The sequence below is a fragment of the Schistocerca serialis genome, chromosome 1, assembly GCF_023864345.2.
Source record: "Schistocerca serialis cubense isolate TAMUIC-IGC-003099 chromosome 1, iqSchSeri2.2, whole genome shotgun sequence".
Lineage (NCBI taxonomy): Eukaryota > Metazoa > Arthropoda > Insecta > Orthoptera > Acrididae > Schistocerca > Schistocerca serialis.
The window spans coordinates 1,139,589,070-1,139,608,657 of NC_064638.1; the positions used below are offsets into that span (position 1 = coordinate 1,139,589,070).

Below are 19,588 nucleotides of genomic sequence, written 5' to 3' on the forward strand. Positions count from 1 at the left end.
TTATGGACAACATGACCCACCAACCACTCTGAGGGATCTACGCCGAATCGCTGTTGAGGAGTGGGACAATGTGGACCAACAGTGCCTTGATGAACTTGTGGATAGGATGCCATGACGAATACAGGCATGCATCAATGCAAGAGGACATGTTACTGGGTATTATAGGTACCAGTGTGGTGTACAGCAATTGCCGGCTGCGGTGGCCGTGTGGTTCTAGGGTCTGCAGTCCAGAACCGCGGGACTGCTACGGTCGCAGGTTCGAATCCTGCCTCGAGCATGGATGTGTGTGATGTCCTTAGGTTAGTTAGGTTTAAGTAGTTCTAAGTTCTAGGGGACTGATGACTTAAGATGTTAAGTCCCATAGTGCTCAGAGCCATTTTTGTACAGCAATTGGACCACCACCTCTGAAGGTCTCACTTTATGGTGGTACAACACGCAATGTGTAGTTTCCATGAGCAATAAAAATGGCGGAAAAGATGTTTATGTTGATCTTTGTTCCAGTTTTCTGTACAGGTTTTGGAACTCTTAGAACTGAGGTGATGCAAAACTTTTTTTGATGTGTGTATTTGGACTTTCATTTGTACAACATACAGAAATGGCATGTTGTATTGCCAACAAGATGGTGCCCCAGTGGACTGTCACAGGATTAGTTCAGCATACCTGGCTCAAAATTTATGAAGGCAGTGGATAGGAAGACAGAGACCAGTCAAGTTCCTTCCACACCTTACTCAGCTATGTTTCTTCTGATGGGAGACACTAAAAAGAGTATTCACCCCATAATAAACCACGTAACCTGGATACGCAGTGGGATGAGATCTGAAGGGCATGCCTAGAAATCCCTTTGGAGTCTTTTGACATGAGCTACAGAATATGTTGTGATTCATAATCAGAAATGTATTGATACTGAAGGCTATCAACTTGAACATTTCATAAAATAGAATAGAAACTTTATTGTCACATAACATGTCATATACAATCAGATGATTGGGACATAGGTGACTCGTCAGTTTAAAGCTGCTTTCTAATTGTAAGCATACATAATAATTATGGGTATTTTGTAATTTTAAGTACCACAAAATGATTTAAAACAATCATGTTGTAAATGAAGTAAAATTAAGTATAAATATTTACTTAAAGTACTTTTTTATCATGGCAGAATAAAATGTAACATCAGGCACAGTTATTTGTGACAGTCAGTCATAAATTCTTCTACACTGTAATAATATTACTTATTATGTATTTTTTAAATGATGTCCAAATTTTTCTGATTCATAATTTTTAAATTTTTCACAGACACTATTTCTCAGCCCCATGCCCATATAGTAACGTGTCTTCTCCAGCAGTTTTAGCCTATGAGTTGGTAACTTATACTGATATTTGTTTCTTGTTTCCTAATATGCTTAAACAGGCTATCCTCAAAAAGTTGTGGGTTTTGTTTAGAAAACTTAATTGTCTCATAGATACAGAGGCCAGGAACAGTCATAAGATCAAGGGCCTTGAGCAGAGGTCTGCACGATTGTCTTTTTTCTGCACCTGCCATGGTTCTAATGATTTTCTTCTGTAGCCTAAAGACTCTCTGTAAGTTTGTTTTTTCTGATCCGCAAAAAACTATACTATATCTAATCACAGATACAAAATATGCATGATATACAACTTTTTTGACTGGTGTTTCTATTATACTGCTTATAACATTCATTGCAAATATTCGATTATTTAAACGGTATTATATGAAACATTTAGTTTAACCATTTTCTATGACAGTTCAAAGTGTGTAAAATATATAACAACTTTTGCCTTCCATAGCTGCTTAATGACAAATCCAGGCGTTTGTTTTGCTTTCTCTCTTTTATCCCTGTACTGAGTGTTGTCCTATCTTTGCTGCTGTTTCTTCTTTATCTCTTTTTTCTTTATTTAACCTCTCCAAATTATCATCTCTTGTATTATATGGAAGTCTAGAGCTTATTAAACTATTAATTTTTCCTTATATTTCAATATAATCCATCTTATCTCCTGTACCTGCTTTTCACATGCTTACTGGTCACACTTTGTTATACAGTTTGAACACCTGCTGTTATGACAATTATGCAAACTGATGGCATACTGCAACTGCCTGCTGTCCCCCATCACAGAAGTTGCTCCAGTTTCTGATTGTTTTGTCCTTTTCCCATCTGATTCATTTCACCACTAGCATTTTACTTCCTTCTACCAACTTTAAAGGCAACTATAAGTCATACAACAAATTCTAGCTTCTTAATAATACATATTTATTTAGATGAGGATCTCCTCCCTATGGGTCTAAGGTAGGAAAAGGATATATACCTACTAATGAAATCTTCTCAGAATATCAGCAAAGAGACAGCACCACCTTGCAGCAATATTTCAAAGTTCTGAGAAGATCCTTATCACATCTTTTTGGGCATTAATTACAAGAGTCTACAAGTTATTAAACAATTTTATTTACATATTTTAGGCATAGCTCATCATCAGAATATCTGCCAAAAACATCAAAATTGTCATGCGTACACAATTTATAGATAACATTTTAAGGACATATGTAAATTCACTAAAAACAAGTTTACATACCAAGTAAAAGAATTTAATATTGTTTTGTGTGAAGTGGTAAATTGGCATCTGACTGACTCCATGCTGCCATTACAAAAACTAACTACCATAACATACTACTAGGTGGCATGGTTTTGGTGATGTTGGGCACTCTCATTAAAAGTCTATGGGCAATTATAATAAAATCAATAGCAGAAACAACTGTAAAAACATGAAATAGCAATAAATGCTTTCTGAGGAAAATTAAGAATCATAGTTATAAGAGTGTTATCTAAAGTACATGATTTATAGATGTGATATTGGCTACGGGTGGCAGAAGGAGAGGCTGAGAGGGCACCAATGGTATGGTGGGGTTGGCATGAAACAGTCCTACCCATGCAAATGAGACCTAGTGTCATGTAGCATTGGCAAACCGTCAACTAAAGAACAGAGGAAATACTCACTGTAAGTCTATTAGGAATTGCAAAACCACATATGTGGGATGAAGCATTGTTACAAACCAATCCCAATATATCCCCTCTGTCCTCCTTTCTTTCTCTTCCCATCAACCCTTGCTACTATCACATGTATTAATGAGATACTTCACTTTGCACACTTCAAACTGTTATTCTTAATTTTCCTTAAAAATGGTTTATTGATATTTTATGTTTTCCCAGTGCTACCACAACCATGCCACCTGGTGACATGTTATGACAGCTAGTCTTTGTAATAGCTGTATGTGGTTTGTTGAGCATCAGTATTACACACATAATCATATGAGATGTTAAGTTTTTTTCCCTGGTATGTGAACTTGTTTGTCAATAAATTTAAATATGTTTGCTCTTAACATGTCATACATAAATGGTTTTTTCATGAACACTGTGATATTTTCAGCAGATATTCTCTGATGTGCTGTGCCTGAAATGTGAAAAAAAGCTTTAACGAGGATAATCTTGTTATTAGTGGACAAAAGTAAAATGTGATGAGTATTCACATAATGGCTTCAGGCCTGTTGCATGCCACTACATCGTAAGTTAAACTAAACTGCAATGAGTTTCCCACTTATTACCTTCAGATCAACTTGCATGAATATGATGAGTAAGAAACTCATTAAAACATTGCTACAAGTAGATGCTGCCATTTGGCTGGTATCCAAAGCAAGATTCATCAATAAAAATTGCCAATAAAGCCTGCATTACAGTATATCTGTTACCTTTCTAACAATCTTATTCATGAAGTCCAAACATTTCATTCTGAACCATGATCACTCATCCGTCTTTTTATATTGTGCACCTTATGCAGTGTTCTCTTAGATTTCCTAATAATTTGGATCCCCTCTCAATTTATTATTGCAACAGTCAAATATTGCTTAAACTATTTGTATCATAATTTTTTTTCATTTTTCATCTCTTTATTGCTGGAGTTGTCTCAAATTAGCCTGACTGTTATACCTCATTCATTCTACTTCTACCTGTCAAGAAAAGGTACCTTCACCCTAGCTAAAAGTCCAATCTCACAAAATTTTCATAAAATAGAGCCTGGAAAATGGTATCTCTTCAAATGCATTTAGTATAAAATTTGTTCTCTCTAGTAGCTACCCATTCATTTACAAAGATCTTCAATTTTTCTGATTCCGTGAGTCTCTTACTGTTTCAACATATTAACACATCCACCCACAGATCTTACTTAACTGCCTGTTCTAATTTAGCACAACCCCATTACTTTGTGACAATAACTCCCTAAGTTCTATCTGCAAGATAAAGATGCTTGCACTCCAACAATTGGAGTAACATTGTCAGTACCATCTGATGTCTTGCTTTCACCTAGGAATACCACTCTGCCTGCAAGCCCAGACACTTCCTCCCCACTATGTATTAGTCTTAGTTTCCCTCTCCAGGCTCCCAACATTGTTGCTGACTTCTGCAGAAGTATTGCTCCTCCAAAAATGCCTCATATTTAGCTCTACTGCTATGTTCAACCATGTTGGCCTTGTCAAGAACCTGCTTTCCTTTACGTGTTTAAAAGGAAGCACTTCTTGCCACCCAACCTAATAGCAACCTAAATTTAACTGCCACTGATTTTAGCCCCTTTCTGCACCTAAAATAATTTCTTCCTTGATGGAATTTTTCTGATGATAGTAAAAAGAAAGAAATTGCTAGCAGCTGTTATCATCAACCATGGGAAATTCCTATATTTTGGTAAACACAACAACAAGTGTACCAGAAATAGAAACAATTACATATTTTCTGGATTTTTCTATACAAATAACCTTCACATTAGCATTTTTGTTGTAACTGGTGGCAATTGATAATATTACCAACATTAATCAGAGATTTCACAACCTAAAAACGTCCCTCACCTATAGCTGTGATGAAGATTCTGCCCATTGAACAGCCAATCCACATTTATTGGATGATCTCCTCTGACATCACATTTAAGAACAACCTTGTCTCCATGGAGAGCTGTAACGTTTTTTTCCATCACATCAAATCTTGCTGGCTCTGAAAAAAATGTATACATCACTATTTATGAGCAGCTACATTTAGAAATAATAATTTGATAATGATATAAATTAACTTATAATCTCAACAGGAGAGTGATTACTGAAACAGCTATTCTTGCAAGGTATTCAAACTTGATGCTGGGTGGAAACTACATTGTAAATGCTTGTCTTTCGTAATATAAACTCCTACAGGTACAATTCATGAGTGTTATAATTGGATGTCTCATTAACTAAGTTCTACTATAAACTACATTCTAAGGTTGAGGAATATTTTTGCTGATAAATAAAAAACATCAATATTTTTCTTGTGTTTCCAATTGGAATTATTTTGAGAGAGGTATGATGAATGTCCTTCCGCTCAGTTAGCTTAATGCACAGTAAACTTGTTTTTAAGAGAGGGAGGTGAGTCAAACCTAAATACAGTTAATACAGTCAATTAATAATTATTGGTTTGGTAATTGGCTAGCTCCAATTGTGGTTTTTAGGAAACTTTTGCACACTTCTCAAGGGAAGTGCTGAGGTAATTTCTGATGTCTGCCCCAAAAACACAACACCTGAATAGTTAAAATATGAATACATACAAAAGAACTTTTATTAATTTTTAACTCTCTATTGCATGGTGTTGCCATATGGCAACAAACCATAAATTTAAATATAATGTTAAGGAAACTGTGTGTATATGTGTGGTGTTGCTGTATGGCAACACACAGTCTGGCTGCTTCAAGTTAGACTGTGTTTAACATCATTATGTTGGCAGAAACTGCTGATAGTCTATAGTCATTGCTGGAGGTCCACTATATGTAAACACACACTACAGCAGTGGAAAAAGTGAATTATTTCTGCCACTTAGATCACACCTAAAGAAATTGTATTTTTAAGGTATGAAAAATGATGTTTAATGATAGCACAGATAATTTTTCGATGTCTCTGTAACTGAATCATAAATAATTACTCAGTATTTTCAGTTTGTTGCCGTATGGCAACACTATGTCTTGCCAATGTAAACATAACCTTTTTTCAACATGGGCAGATTCAGTACAATGCTGTTTATTACTTTTATTTTGTAGACGTGGCATCAGTTCCAGCTTCATGCTTCTATGGTGGCAGACATTCAGTGTCAATTAGGAATATTCCTGAAGAAAGTGATGATTCCAAATTGGGCAACACTGACAATGAAGAAGTATTTGCAGATTATTCACAGGATGAAAGTGCTGGATGTAATACTCCTCATGGAACTTTGGCTATAGTTGTGTCTGAGACTACCGATGACAAGGAAGGAGAAAAAGAAGAAGAGGAAAAGGAACAAAAAGAGGAAGAACATCATGAAAACAATGTGTTACATCAAAATGAAATTGTAGCGGCAGAAGAAAATAGTGGTTCAAAACCAAGAAAAGGCTTAACATATGTGTAGTTGGAAGAAATGACAGAAAATACTAGTTATGCCAGAATCGAATGGTACACTTGACATCCCTTCTCATGTATACAGACCGAAAGAATATTTTCATATGTTTCTTGGAGGCAAAATGTTGGACACTATTGTTGAGGAGTCGAACAGACTCTCCATTCAAAAAAATCCTGCAGAAGGGCTGAAACTTGACAGACAAGAATTATAAATCTGGATAGGAATGAAGTTCTTTATGTCTGTGATTTAGACTCCCTCCTACTAGAGATTACTGAAATCCTGAGACTAGAGTTCCCATTGTAGCTGATAGAATGCGTATAAATTGCTTTGAACAAATAAAAAGTAACATAAATTTTGCTGATAATTTGAGAACAATACCCAAAGGAAAGCCATGCTGTGATCCTATATACAAAATTAGAAGCCTTATTGACCATACTGTTTCTAAGTCTAAAGTGCCAATGAACCCAGAAAAATTCAGCCTTGACGAGCAAATTATACTATTCGAAGTGTGTCATGCAATGAAACAGCACAATCCAAAAAAAAACCAAAGATATGGGGCTACAAAATGTTTGTACTATCTGATGTGAATGGTTTAGTATATAGCTTTGAACTGTACACTGGCAGAACTAATCAAAATGAACATCTTCCTGACATAGGAGCCAGTGGAAATGTTGTCCAGAGCACAAAAATTGTAAAATATTTTTTGACAACAGATTCTGTAGTTTAGATCTGCAAATGAAACTGGCAGAAAGAGGAATCTACAACCTGGGCAATGTTCATTCCAATTGTCTAAATGGATGTGTGTTTGATTCTGAGAAGAAAATGAAGAGATGCAACATATGAAAGACAGTGTTCCATGGGTCATATGCAGAATTCTGCTGTAAAGTGGCATGACAACAGATTTGTGACACTACTCAGCAATTTTTGGGAGCAAATCCAATGACTGAAGCAGAAAGATTTGACAAAAAGTTGAAGAAGTCAGTTAAGGTGCCTTGCCCCAGGGCAGCAGTAGAGTATAATAAGTTGATCTTGTGGATTCAGTTCTAGCATTGTATGTTCCAAAATATTGAATCACAGAATATTTTTTCACACTCTAGACCTGATGGTAGTGAATGCTTGGCTTCTTTACAGAAGAGATGCATTATCAAGTGGAACACATTGGAAAAGCATTCAAGAAGGCCATAGGCAGAGGTTTGTTGTTCCAGGGGAAAAGTGAGGCAAGAAAGCAAGGAAGACCTAGAAGTAATTCTATTGAGAGAGCCTACATGGCAAAGAAGAAGAAAGGACCAACAGCTGCACTGCCTGAAAAGGATATGCAGCTAGATGGACTAGGAGATTTGCCTATCATGGATATGAAAGGAAGGTGGAAGATTCCATCATGCAATAGAGTTGTGAGAGTGAAGTGTTTGAAATGCAAGGTACATTTATGTTTCACTGCAAATAAAAACTGTTTTTTGAAATTTCACACTGAGTGATGAAATGGGGTATTGAATTGTTGAATAATATGACAAAATATTTTTTTGAAAACAGAAGAGTAACAGTTTTTCATCTAAAACTATTCTAAATTATGTAGAAGCACATTTGTGTATCTTTTCTAAGTCATTTTATACATGATATCAATATAATGGAAGGAAACATTCCACGTGGGAAAAATTATATATAAAAACAAAGATGAGGTGACTTACCGAACAAAAGCGCTGGCAGGTCGATAGACACACAAACAAACACAAACATACACACAAAATTCAAGCTTTCGCAACAAACTGTCGCCTCATCAGGAAAGAGGGAAGGAGAGGGGAAGACGAAAGGAAGTGGGTTTTAAGGGAGAGGGTAAGGAGTCATTCCAATCCCGGGAGCGGAAAGACTTACCTTAGGGGGAAAAAAGGACAGGTATACACTCGCACACACGCACATATCCATCCACACATACAGACACAAGCAGACATATTTAAAGACCCTGGAGATCTGGAATGAAAAAAGGCGAAAAGGTGTTGGTTACAGCTGGGCTATGTTGGACTTGGGTTGGTAGACAACGATGTGCATAAAGGTTGGGTGGTTGTGTTGCCGCCAAAACACGTTAAAGGACGGAGAAATTCGGGAAAATTTCGAAAAAACTGCGTGTAGTATATTAAAAGGAGTGGTATTGTGGTGGCAGATTATGAAAATGAGGCTAACAATTGTTTGACGAAGAAATAATGGCGTTAAAACCCGTGGGAAGCGGCTAAAAATGATCAGTGATGTGGGAAAAACGGAAATGGAAATATAGCGAAAGTTATTAGAACTGGCCGAAATGGTTGTTTAAAAGGTGAAAGGAGCTGTTTGTGAACTAGAAACGGTGGATATTATAGCGGCGGTAGTGCTGAAAGCGGCAAAAAAAAAAAAAAAAAAAAAATATTTTTTTGGTTATGGTTTGGAAGTGGGTTACGTATTATTGAGTATATATATAGGCGGGATAAAATAGTATAGCAGATTATGGTAAAAAGGAGAAGGTGAATACAAAGTGAAACTACTGGCAAAAACAGAAAGAGGAAAATAAGACGACAGAAAAGATTTCGAAATGCAACAGTGACAATAACAAACGTAATTGTTGGATTCAAATTAATGATATCAATATAATGGTCTGCTTGTGTCTGTATGTGTGGATGGATATGTGCGTGTGTGCGAGTGTATACCTGTCCTTTTTTCCCCCTAAGGTAAGTCTTTCCGCTCCCGGGATTGGAATGACTCCTTACCCTCTCCCTTAAAACCCACTTCCTTTCGTCTTCCCCTCTCCTTCCCTCTTTCCTGATGAGGCGACAGTTTGTTGCGAAAGCTTGAATTTTGTGTGTATGTTTGTGTTTGTTTGTGTGTCTATCGACCTGCCAGCGCTTTTGTTCGGTAAGTCACCTCATCTTTGTTTTTATATATCATTTTATACATGTATGTAAATAAAAGTGTTGTGAGTCTTCTGGGAAGTGTGCTGACATATGCATGGTGTTGCCATCTGGCAACAAACCTAAAATATAGAATAAAGCTAAATTACATCAAAATTTCTATGTTTAACCTATTACACAGTATTTTGTATGTCAGACCCTACCCCCAGATATGTTTTTCATTGCAGTTGGTTTCCTAAAAAAAAGTCATATGATAGAGGGTTAAGTGATATGTAGACAGATGGCAATCATGATTTTCCTCTCCTGAAGTAACTGACATTTATGGCAATAAGATGGACAGTAGGCCACAGAATTAAAGTAAAACATTTATGAATCATGGATATGTTGAAGAAAAAGATAAGGAAGTATGCGATAGTTCATGATAACATAGGTGCCTCACCAACATATTTGCTTATGCCCAGATGGAGAGGTGGCAGTAATTAATCCTTTCACAATCAGTGGGGTATACGTGTCCCACCAACACATTTTCTTCCCGTTGTCCACATGGTACATGGAGAGCACCTATGGGGCGCTGTGATCTGCTGCTGGTTTATTAACTATTTTAAGCCAACAGTCCCATTGTGTTGCACCTAAAACATGGGTCTTTACTTTGTTGTTACAGTGGCGTGTTGAATAAGTTATGCAGAGGCAATTTCTACTATTTTACTTCAGTTTGTGAGAGATACAGTGAAAATATTTCATATCTTATAAACATATAAATTAGCCAAGCCACAACATCATAATATATGTTTATAAGCCCATAATTCCCACAGATGATGAAGACATTCAAGGAATGTACAATGAGTCAAAATAAATTATTCTGATCATGAACAACGATGCAAATTTCATTGCAATTGAGGATTCAAATTTGATAGTAGGAACAGGAATCGAAGGAAAAATAGTAAGTAAACATGGACTGGGGTGAAAAGTGTGAAATCAAAAACCACGTAGTAGAGTTTTTCAACAGTGCAAAATTTAATCATTGCTAACACAATTTAGGAATTAGGAAAGAAGTTGTATATGTGGAAGAGTATTTGAGACTCTGGAAGGTTTCATATACACACATCAAGAAAAGTTTTGCATCGCTCCAGTTCCCAGAATTCCTAAGGTAGACGTTGACTGTGGATATTGTATCACAGACACAGTCCCTTTGACTGTTCAGAGATGTCACTAAACCTGCCCAAAGATGTAAACAACCATGCATGAGGAGCATCTGTTAGTTAGAGGGGGTCCAACAACTGATCAGTTCCAGTCATTCCACCAGGAAGGAGGTACACATCTCATGTTGTCTGTAGTTCAACCATGCCTAGATGGTCAATACTGTTGATCAATTGCGTCTGCATTGTTACTTTGTGCCAGGAAGGGCTCCCAACAAGGGAAATGTCCAGGCATCTCAGACTGAACCAAAGCAATGTTGTACGGACATGGAGCAGATACAGAGAGATAAGAACTGTCGAGGACATGCCTCGCTCAGGCCGCCCAAGGGGTAATACAGCAGTGGATGACCTCTACTATGGATTATGGTTTGGAGGAACTCTGACAGCAACTCCACCGTGTTGAAACGTTTTCAGTGCAGCGACAGGATGTCGTGTTGCAACTCAGACTGTGCGCAACGGTAATTTTCACAACTGTCAACACCTGCTTTCTTTGGGATTAGAATTATTATATTCTTCTTGAAGTCTGAGGTTATTTCGCCTGTCTCATACATCTCGCTCACCAGGTGATAGAGTTTTGTCAGGGCTGGCTCTCCCATGGCTATCAGTAGTTCTAATGGAATGTTGTCTACTCCCGGGGTCTTGTTCCGACTTAGGTCTTTCTGTGTTCTGTCAATCGCTTCACACAGTATCATACCTCCCATTTCATCTTCATCTACATCCTCTTCCATTTCCATAATATTGTCCTCAAGTACATCACCCTTGTACAGACCCTCAATATACTCCTTCCATCTTTCTGCTTTCTCTTTTTTGCTTAGAACTGGGTTTGCATCTGTAGCAGTTCTAAAAAATGCATGTTTCAAATGGGCGGTGTAAAATATCAAATAAAAGGCTCAAAATTGCCCTCCAGTGACAAGTTCTGGCAGTTTTATTTTATGATACCAGTGAAGCGACTTTAACTATCAGTGAAACTGCAAAACTCAGTGTACGCCTTTCAGTTCCTTGCCTAATTGCGTGAAACTTGGAGGAAGTTTAAAAAAAAAAAAAAAAAACTCACAATAAACCCAAAACGCACTTGAGCAGCGCCGAGAAGAGTTTGTCAACAACATGGGTGATTTGTTTGACGTTGCACGCGCCGAAGTTCTTCAATCAATGAAGGCATGGCGGCATGATCATTTAGCTTGAGTGGACAAAAAGTTGGCTAATAAAGAAGAAAGGACGTGTTCAAATCCATTAAATAAAACGGCGCTAAATCATTTTCCAAGCCAATACCTTCGACATCATCTTATGAAATGTTACAATAGACTCAGCTTCTGATTCTAATGAAAATGACAAGCATTTACAAGAAGATTTTCCAACTCTGTTCGAGAGCGTACATATTGGAATCTGTAAAACGACTATGCGGAAAAATTTCATTACTCCAAAATTAATAGCAGAGGTGCCAGTTAAGTATGGAAGATTCAGTGGTTATGCCTGAAGCTACATTTAGGCACTTGGATATAATACTCATGAATTTCCTACAAGTAAGTTCTCGATTCAAAGAATTCGTGCAGAATAACGTAAAGAGTGCGGGAAGCCATGCAATCTAATGTTCAAAACGAGGTACCACATGTTGTAACTGTTCACTGGGTTGGCCAACTGTCGTCTGCTTTACATTATCGGAAATCAAAAGATGAATTTCATTCAGTAGTTCTTCGTATCTGAATAAAGAAAACACATTACTGTGCCAAGGCTGGAAAGCTCTTGTGCACGCCGTTGGCACAACCCGTTTGTAACGCAGTTGTAGACTGACATCTCGAAGATACATTGCAAATTCTTTGTTGTGATACTACAGCTTCAAATATTGGTCATATCGATTAATCAGTTGTGCCTGTGTGATTCTTGGACAAAAATTTAACACAGATATGGTTATTTTTGCTTGTCGCCATCACGCGTATGAATTGGCGTTAAAAAGTGTGTTCGAAGTACAAATCAGTTAAATGACAACAAATCCTGATATTCCACTCTTCGAAAAGTTCCGAGATTAATGGAAAGGTACCGATAAAATATAATTCTATTAAAAAAATCTCGCGTTGCACAGCGTCCGAAATCTGCAAAAGTTTTACCAAACTGAGCTCGTTAAAGAATTGGTCAGAGATTTGACCTCCAGGTGTAATACACCAAGGCCGATGGAAGGCGAGAGCTACTTATTCGGTAAAAAATATCATTAGTTTGCGTTCAGTACTAAATAAGGAGCAAGGATAAGGCAGCAGCCCTGTTAAACGTTTGCCTGTTCATCGTGACATCCCACGTCAATCTATTTTGGCAGTAACAGCACCTTACCAAGGCTTGTGCTTTTCGAAGTCGATTGTAGGCTTACGTAAAAATTGATAAAAGCATCTCAAAGGCAGGTTTACAGAAGAAGGGCGATAATATGGATTAATAAGTAAAGTAAAACATGTAGAAAATTTAACGAAAGAGTATTTAGCAACCCTTGGTAAGCATTACATCCCAAAGAAGGAAGAACTTTTGAGTTCCATTGTATTGTAAGTTAAGTGATTAAATACAGAAGTTGTCTCTTTAGTTATCTGTCTAAGATTTTTGAAAACTTTTGGAGAAATATTTTTTACAGAAGACTGTTCTGAATTTCAGGTTTTTAAAACATAGTTTCTTATAATCAAAACAAAAAACCACAAGATTTAACAGAAACAACAAGTGCTACCATCTGTCTCTGTTCGATATACAGGCCAAGTCGTTTGTCTTCGTCACTGCGAGATCATGTTTTCAAGTACTGCCAGTCGTAACGCTCAATCAGTTGCACTGTAGTTGTCCGGTGAACATGTGTCCGATATTAATTGATAAAACATTTAGCGCTGAATGATAGTGAAGATACTTCATTACATCACGTTGGTCGCCCATTGCCACATGCACTGATTCCAGCGCAGCGGCAGATTGTAGTTGCTTTGCGATTTAATACACGTGTACTATAAATCTCCGATCGCGTTCAAAATAAATTCCTAGGGAGGTGCTCGCAGAAGTTAAGCCCTGTACAAAACTTTCATCGTTTAACCATGGTCGAGAAGGAACAAAAGCAGTTTTTGTCACTTTGCGTACAGTAACACCGGAATATTTATTCCGTGTGCAGAAAGCCAACTATGAAAAGTAAATTTAAAAAATAATGTTTATTACATGTTAAAAAGTACAAATGAGCATTTGGTGTTTCACTTACCATGTAAACATTAAATTCTAGAATCCTACTCATATATGTACAAATTTTCATGTCTCATTTATCGCCTCGAGTCAGCACGTTACCATCATTAAATAGCGATAACATTTATTATGTGAGTCATTAAGATGAAACAGCAAATAATTAAAGGTTATATGTGTTGAATTTCGCAAAAAATGCCACTTATGTCTTGGGACGTCCTAACGGCAACACCAAGCAAGCAAAAAGGGCCCTCAGACGGTAATATCGAAGTCTGGACCACGAACTAAACCAAAAACCGCACTGCGTCGCTCGTTTCTGACCAATGAGAGTGAGATTTATGTGTATTTTCAGTCGATCCATGGTGTGTGGTTTGGTCTGCTGGCCCCAATCATCTGGTCGTATCGTCTACAGCCGTTTTAGGGAGCTTATTCCATCAAAACGAATATAAGCCCATAACGCCAGCAATCCAGTTACCATAAATACACATTTACGTCTTGCTTTAGTGGCATACAAAACAACAAGAACACCCTACACAACCAACTCAGTATAAATTAACACACAAACTAATAATCAGTACTCACCCTTCCGTATTTCACACTCTGTTACCTACTCATTGATCTCAATCAATAAGCAATAAAGGAATGGTACGATATCGTACAGTGTTATTTCGTCATAATTGCATTTATTCTAAAAATAAAATGAAAATCGCTTAGTTGTAGCTTTTTAGACAAGACAAACTCTAGTTTTCATCAAGAGAAGAACCTAGAAACCGTACAAATTCAGAAACGTACCAGAAAATTGTGTTTCGGCTTCCCATGCAGGCCGATATCTTCGCATGGTGTATGGTTTAGATAATAGATACCTACTCTTTCAGTTAATACATCGTAAAAATCACAGCATCAGCGAGCATAACAACAAACAAAACACCGAAAAAACCTCTACCACGTACATCTAAACCCGCGACTTTCGGCAGCTGTGTTCGGAATAAATTGCTTCTTTTGTGAATGCAAGAAAGAACCGGAAACGGACGCAATGTGCTACAAGGAAGACTCTGCGTTGTTGTACTTACGTTTGGAGAAATGACAAGTCTTTGTCAAATGTCGGTCGAAATCATTGCTTTCTATCGTTCACACCTACCAAATTGTAAATCATAATAATAAATCGCTATGTAGTTCCTTAATGGATAAACAAAAATTTATATCAGGCATTGCATGGGCTTCGGTTAGCAATGGCTGAACACGCCGTGACTTCGATATGTGCTACAATCCATATCTTGCAGCCATCGATATGAAGCTGCCACCGAACACCAGCGACGAGAAAAGGAAAGGTGTGCTGATAGATTTGTATATATATATATATATATATATATATATATATATATAGAGAGAGAGAGAGAGAGAGAGAGAGCATATCCATAAAACTAAATACATGTTATTTGAACTAAAATGTCAGAGGTGACATTAGCCGTATGGTTATGCTTACAAAATTTCCTCACTCCCGAAATTTTTTTCCCCAAAAAATTTCCCCGACGTTTTCGTTTCCCAAAACGTGCCCCCAAAAAAGCATTTTCCACAAAACTGCGAAAAAAAATCCCCATCTGGAGACGCCATGGTCGCTGGTTTCTCCTCATATGGATGATGTGCGTATCAATGATTTCTATACTCGTTCGGCTTACCTCTGGAGCACTATTATGAACTGACGGCATACCACTGGCGGTATAAGATAGCTGACCAATAAACTGATTGATGATAGCCCCTGCACTACGGGTGGGCCGTGGCCAAGGAAAAGGGGCAAGGCCTCCTCCAACTAGAGGCTGTGGATAGGCGATAATGAATAAGACTCTGGTAACACACCTTTTGATCTTTTAAGTGAATCAATTAATTCTATCGTAATAATCGACTATTCTGTTAATTGATATCTTACATCTTTATTTTTAGATCCATAGAGCATTACCCCTGAGATTACTTTTTTGATAAAAAGGTTTGTTCTACAAAAATAAAGTGATGCTATTACAGCTATATCCCTCTTTTTGTAATTAAGAATTGTTGTTGTTGTTGTGGTCTTCAGTCCTGAGGCTGGTTTGATGCAGCTCTCCATGCTACTCTATCCTGCGCAAGTTTCTTCATCTCCCAGTACTTACTGCAACCCACATCCTTCTGAATCTGCTTAGTGTATTCATTTCTTGGTCTCCCTCTACGATTTTTACCCTCCACGTTACCCTCCAAGGCTAAATTTGTGATCCCTTGATGCCTCAGAACATGTCCTACCAAGCGGTCCCTTCTTCTTGTCAAGCTGCGCCAGAAACTCCTCCCCAATTCCATTCAATATCTCCTCATTAGTTATGTGATCTACCCATCTAATCTTCAGCATTCTTCTGTAGCACCACATTTCGAACGCTTCTATTCTCTTCTTGTCCAAACTATTTATCGTCCATGTTTCACTTCCATACATGGCTACACTCCACACAAATACTTTCAGAAACGACTTCCTGACACTTAAATCTATACTCGATGTAAACAAATTTCTCTTCTTCAGAAACGCTTTCTTTGCCATAGCCAGTCTACATTTTACATCCTCTCTACTTCGACCATCATCAGTTATTTTGCTCCCCAAATAGCAAAACCCCTTTACTACTTTAAGTGTCCTATTTCCTAATCTAACCCCCTCAGCATCACCCGACTTAATTCGACTACATTCCATTATCCTCGTTTTGCTTTTGTTGATGTTCATCTTATACCCTCCTTTCAAGACACAGTCCATTCCGTTCAACTGCTCTTCCAAGTCCTTTGCTGTCTCTGACAGAATTACGTCATTGGCGAGCCGCAAAGTTTTCATTTCTTCTCCATGGATTTTAATACCTACTCCGAATTTTTCTTTTGTTTCCTTTACTGCTTGCTGAACAGATTGAATAACATCAGGGAGAGGCTACAACCCTGTCTCAGTCCCTTCCCAAGCACTGCTTCCCTTTCATGCCCCTCGACTCTTATAACTGCCATCTGGTTTCTGTACAAATTGTAAATAGCCCTTCACTCCCTGTATTTTACCCCTGCCACCTTTAGAATTTGAAAGAGAATAGTAGCTCAATTTAATGAAGTACGGCACCTAATTACCATTTTTTATTTTTAGCAGAAATAGATTTGTGTCTATTTAACATTTATTAGTAAAGTTACAGAATATGGTCGTTCTCAACACAGATACTACAGTGAGTAGCTCACAGCACCAATATTTTTCAGGAAGTGAACTGAGGAATGCTAATGTATTATATAATCTTTTAACACTGACTGTGAGTTTTGAATGGCAGGCTGTGGCCGCGTCCCTTGCATTAGAAAACAGTCTTTCAGAAGGAACAGAGGAAGCAACTATTCGTAAGTATTTACGAGCCACACTACACAGAACAGGATATACCCTCTCGTAGTCTCTCTGGAATCTCCAAAGAGATGATTTCTGGTCGTCTAGGGTCCAACCGATATGGTCACGAGCCCAGGGGAGGCGCTACAAGCGATGTCATGTTGTTAGCAAAGGCATTCGCATCGGTCGACTGCTGCCATGGCCCATTAATGCCATATTTCGCCGCGCTGTCCTAACGGATACGTTCGCCATACGTCCCACATTGATTTCTGCGGTTATTTCATTCAGTAATGCTTGTCTATAAGAAGTGACAACTCTGCACAAACGGCGCTGCTCTCGGCCGTTAAGTGAAGGCCGGCAGCTACGTCGTTGTCCGCGGTGAGAGGCTCTCAGCACACACTTTAGGTGTTTCATTCCCTAATCAGATTCCCTCAGCATCATCTGATTTAATTCGATTACATTTCATTAGCGTTGTTCTACTTTTGTTGACGCTCATAACCTATTCTGAAGACACTTTCCGTTCCATTCAATTGATGTTCCAAGCGCTAGGCCGCCTCTGACAGAATTACGATGTCATCAACAAACCTCATTCTCCCCGTAGTTGTATTATCTTTACAAATGTCTTCTCGGTTTCCTTTCCTGCTTGCTCAACGTACAGATTGAATTATAGCGAGCACAGACTACAAGTCCGTCTCATTTCTTTCTCAGCTACAGCTTGCCTTGTGCCGCGACTCTTATAACAGCACTCTGGTTTCTGTACAGTTTGTAGATAACCTTTGGCTCCTAGCATTTTCTAACTGTCACCTTCAAAATTTCAGGTAACATTGTTAAGAGCCTTCTCTAAATCTACAAATGCTATCTATCTTCTTAGACCAGCCACTGGGTCAGTACTGACTCGCATGTTCCTACCATCGAGATGGAAAAGGATGGCAAGCTACCGTACTTCGATGTTTTAGTTGAGCGGAAGTGGGGCCGGCTTGGTCATTCAGTGCACAGGAAACCGACGCACATTGATCGATATTTGAACGCCGATATTTTTCACCACCCTTTACACAAGAAAGCGGTCCTGACCGCGTTAATACACAGAGCAAAAATTATTTCTGACGACGATCACCTACAGCCTGAAAAGCAGCAGAGAATGGTTACAGCAAAAGAGACATTGCAAACTCTTTCAGGTACCACAGAATAGGGATGCCTTGTGAATCGGCAGAAGAAGCCAAGCCGGTGCCTTTCCTGCCATACCGTGGGGCAACAAGCAACAAGGTAGGACGTGTGCTGCAGAGACATTGACTAAGAACAGTGTTCCGGCCCGCCCCCAAAGTACGAGATATTCTGCGCCCTGTTAAATACGACACAGCTCTTCGTGTGCCCGGTGTGTATGGTGTGTCTTGCGAATGCGGCAGTATCTATATAGGCCAGACAATTCGTACAGTTGCAGAGCATGAGAGACAGATTAAGCAAAGGGAGCTTGACAAGTCGGCCGTAGCTGAGTATTGCATGGACAATGGACACACTAAATAGGGCGTGGGGGCGGGATTTTGATGTCGAAAGGAAGCAATGGCGGATGCTTAACGCTTGTAGGGAGGCAGGAGCGGCAGTTTCAAACCTGGCGCCGGCCCCTTGTGCAACCTGACGTCGTTCGGTCCTGCGGCGGACCGGAGCTGCTGTGAGATGCCCAACTCACCTTCCGAACGTCCGTCGGTTGGCGACCGTAAAAGTGACTATACAAGCGGAAAATCGTCGCAGCCGCTGCAATCCGCAGTTTTTACTCCTGAATTTTATACGAACTGACGCGGCTTGAAAATCGAGAAGATTTCATTCATGCTCCCAAATTGCTCCGGAACCCAAGATACCTTTCCAGAAGTCGGTTTTTAACTATTTTTCTTGAGTCCTGTAAATAATTTGTGCCAGTATTTTGCAACCAAGGTTTATTAATCTGGCAGTTCGGTAATACTGCCAGCTGCCAGCACTTGCCTTCTTTGGAATTGAAACTATTACTTTCTTCTTGAAGTCTGGTTGTATTTCTCTTGTCTCACATACCTACCTCAACCGGGTGGAACACTTTCATCATGACTAGATCCTCAACGGATCTCAATAAATCTGTTGGAATTTTGTGTATTTCTGGTAGCATGTTTCGACTTGGGACTTCCAGTTCTCTATCAGATCCTTTTTGCAGCATCATATCTTCCGTCCCATTCTTCGTCTACTTTCGCTTCCTTTCTACAATATTGTCTTCAAGTTCATTCATTCCACCTTTCAGATTTTCTTCACTTTTCTCGGGAGTGTCTTGTCATTTGAGCTCTATAGCTGTTGCAACTGTGCCAGACCAAGCGAAACCGCTAAGGAGGTCATCTAGATTGACTCGATACTGGCCGATACTGTGTTAAAATTTCCGCTGCTGCCGAAAATAAGTTACCGCACGATAGTGTCCTCTATCAATGAGTTGCGCCTGGAGTTGCACCCTATCAAATCTGTGGTTCGGTAATTTCGGTATAGTACATAAATGACGCAGTAAATGGTAGAATTACGTGTAGAGGAAGA

General features: G+C 38.7%; 1 protein-coding gene across 1 annotated transcript in view; it reads right to left on the reverse strand.

The window, feature by feature from the left end:
* LOC126455967 (Down syndrome cell adhesion molecule-like protein Dscam2) overlaps window positions 1-19,588 on the reverse strand; it is a 358,909-nt gene that overhangs the window by 198,924 nt on the left and 140,397 nt on the right. The window contains exon 11 of the mRNA XM_050091727.1: window positions 4,901-5,042. Coding sequence (XP_049947684.1) covers window positions 4,901-5,042 — 142 coding nt within the window. The remainder of the gene's footprint in view (window positions 1-4,900; window positions 5,043-19,588) is intronic.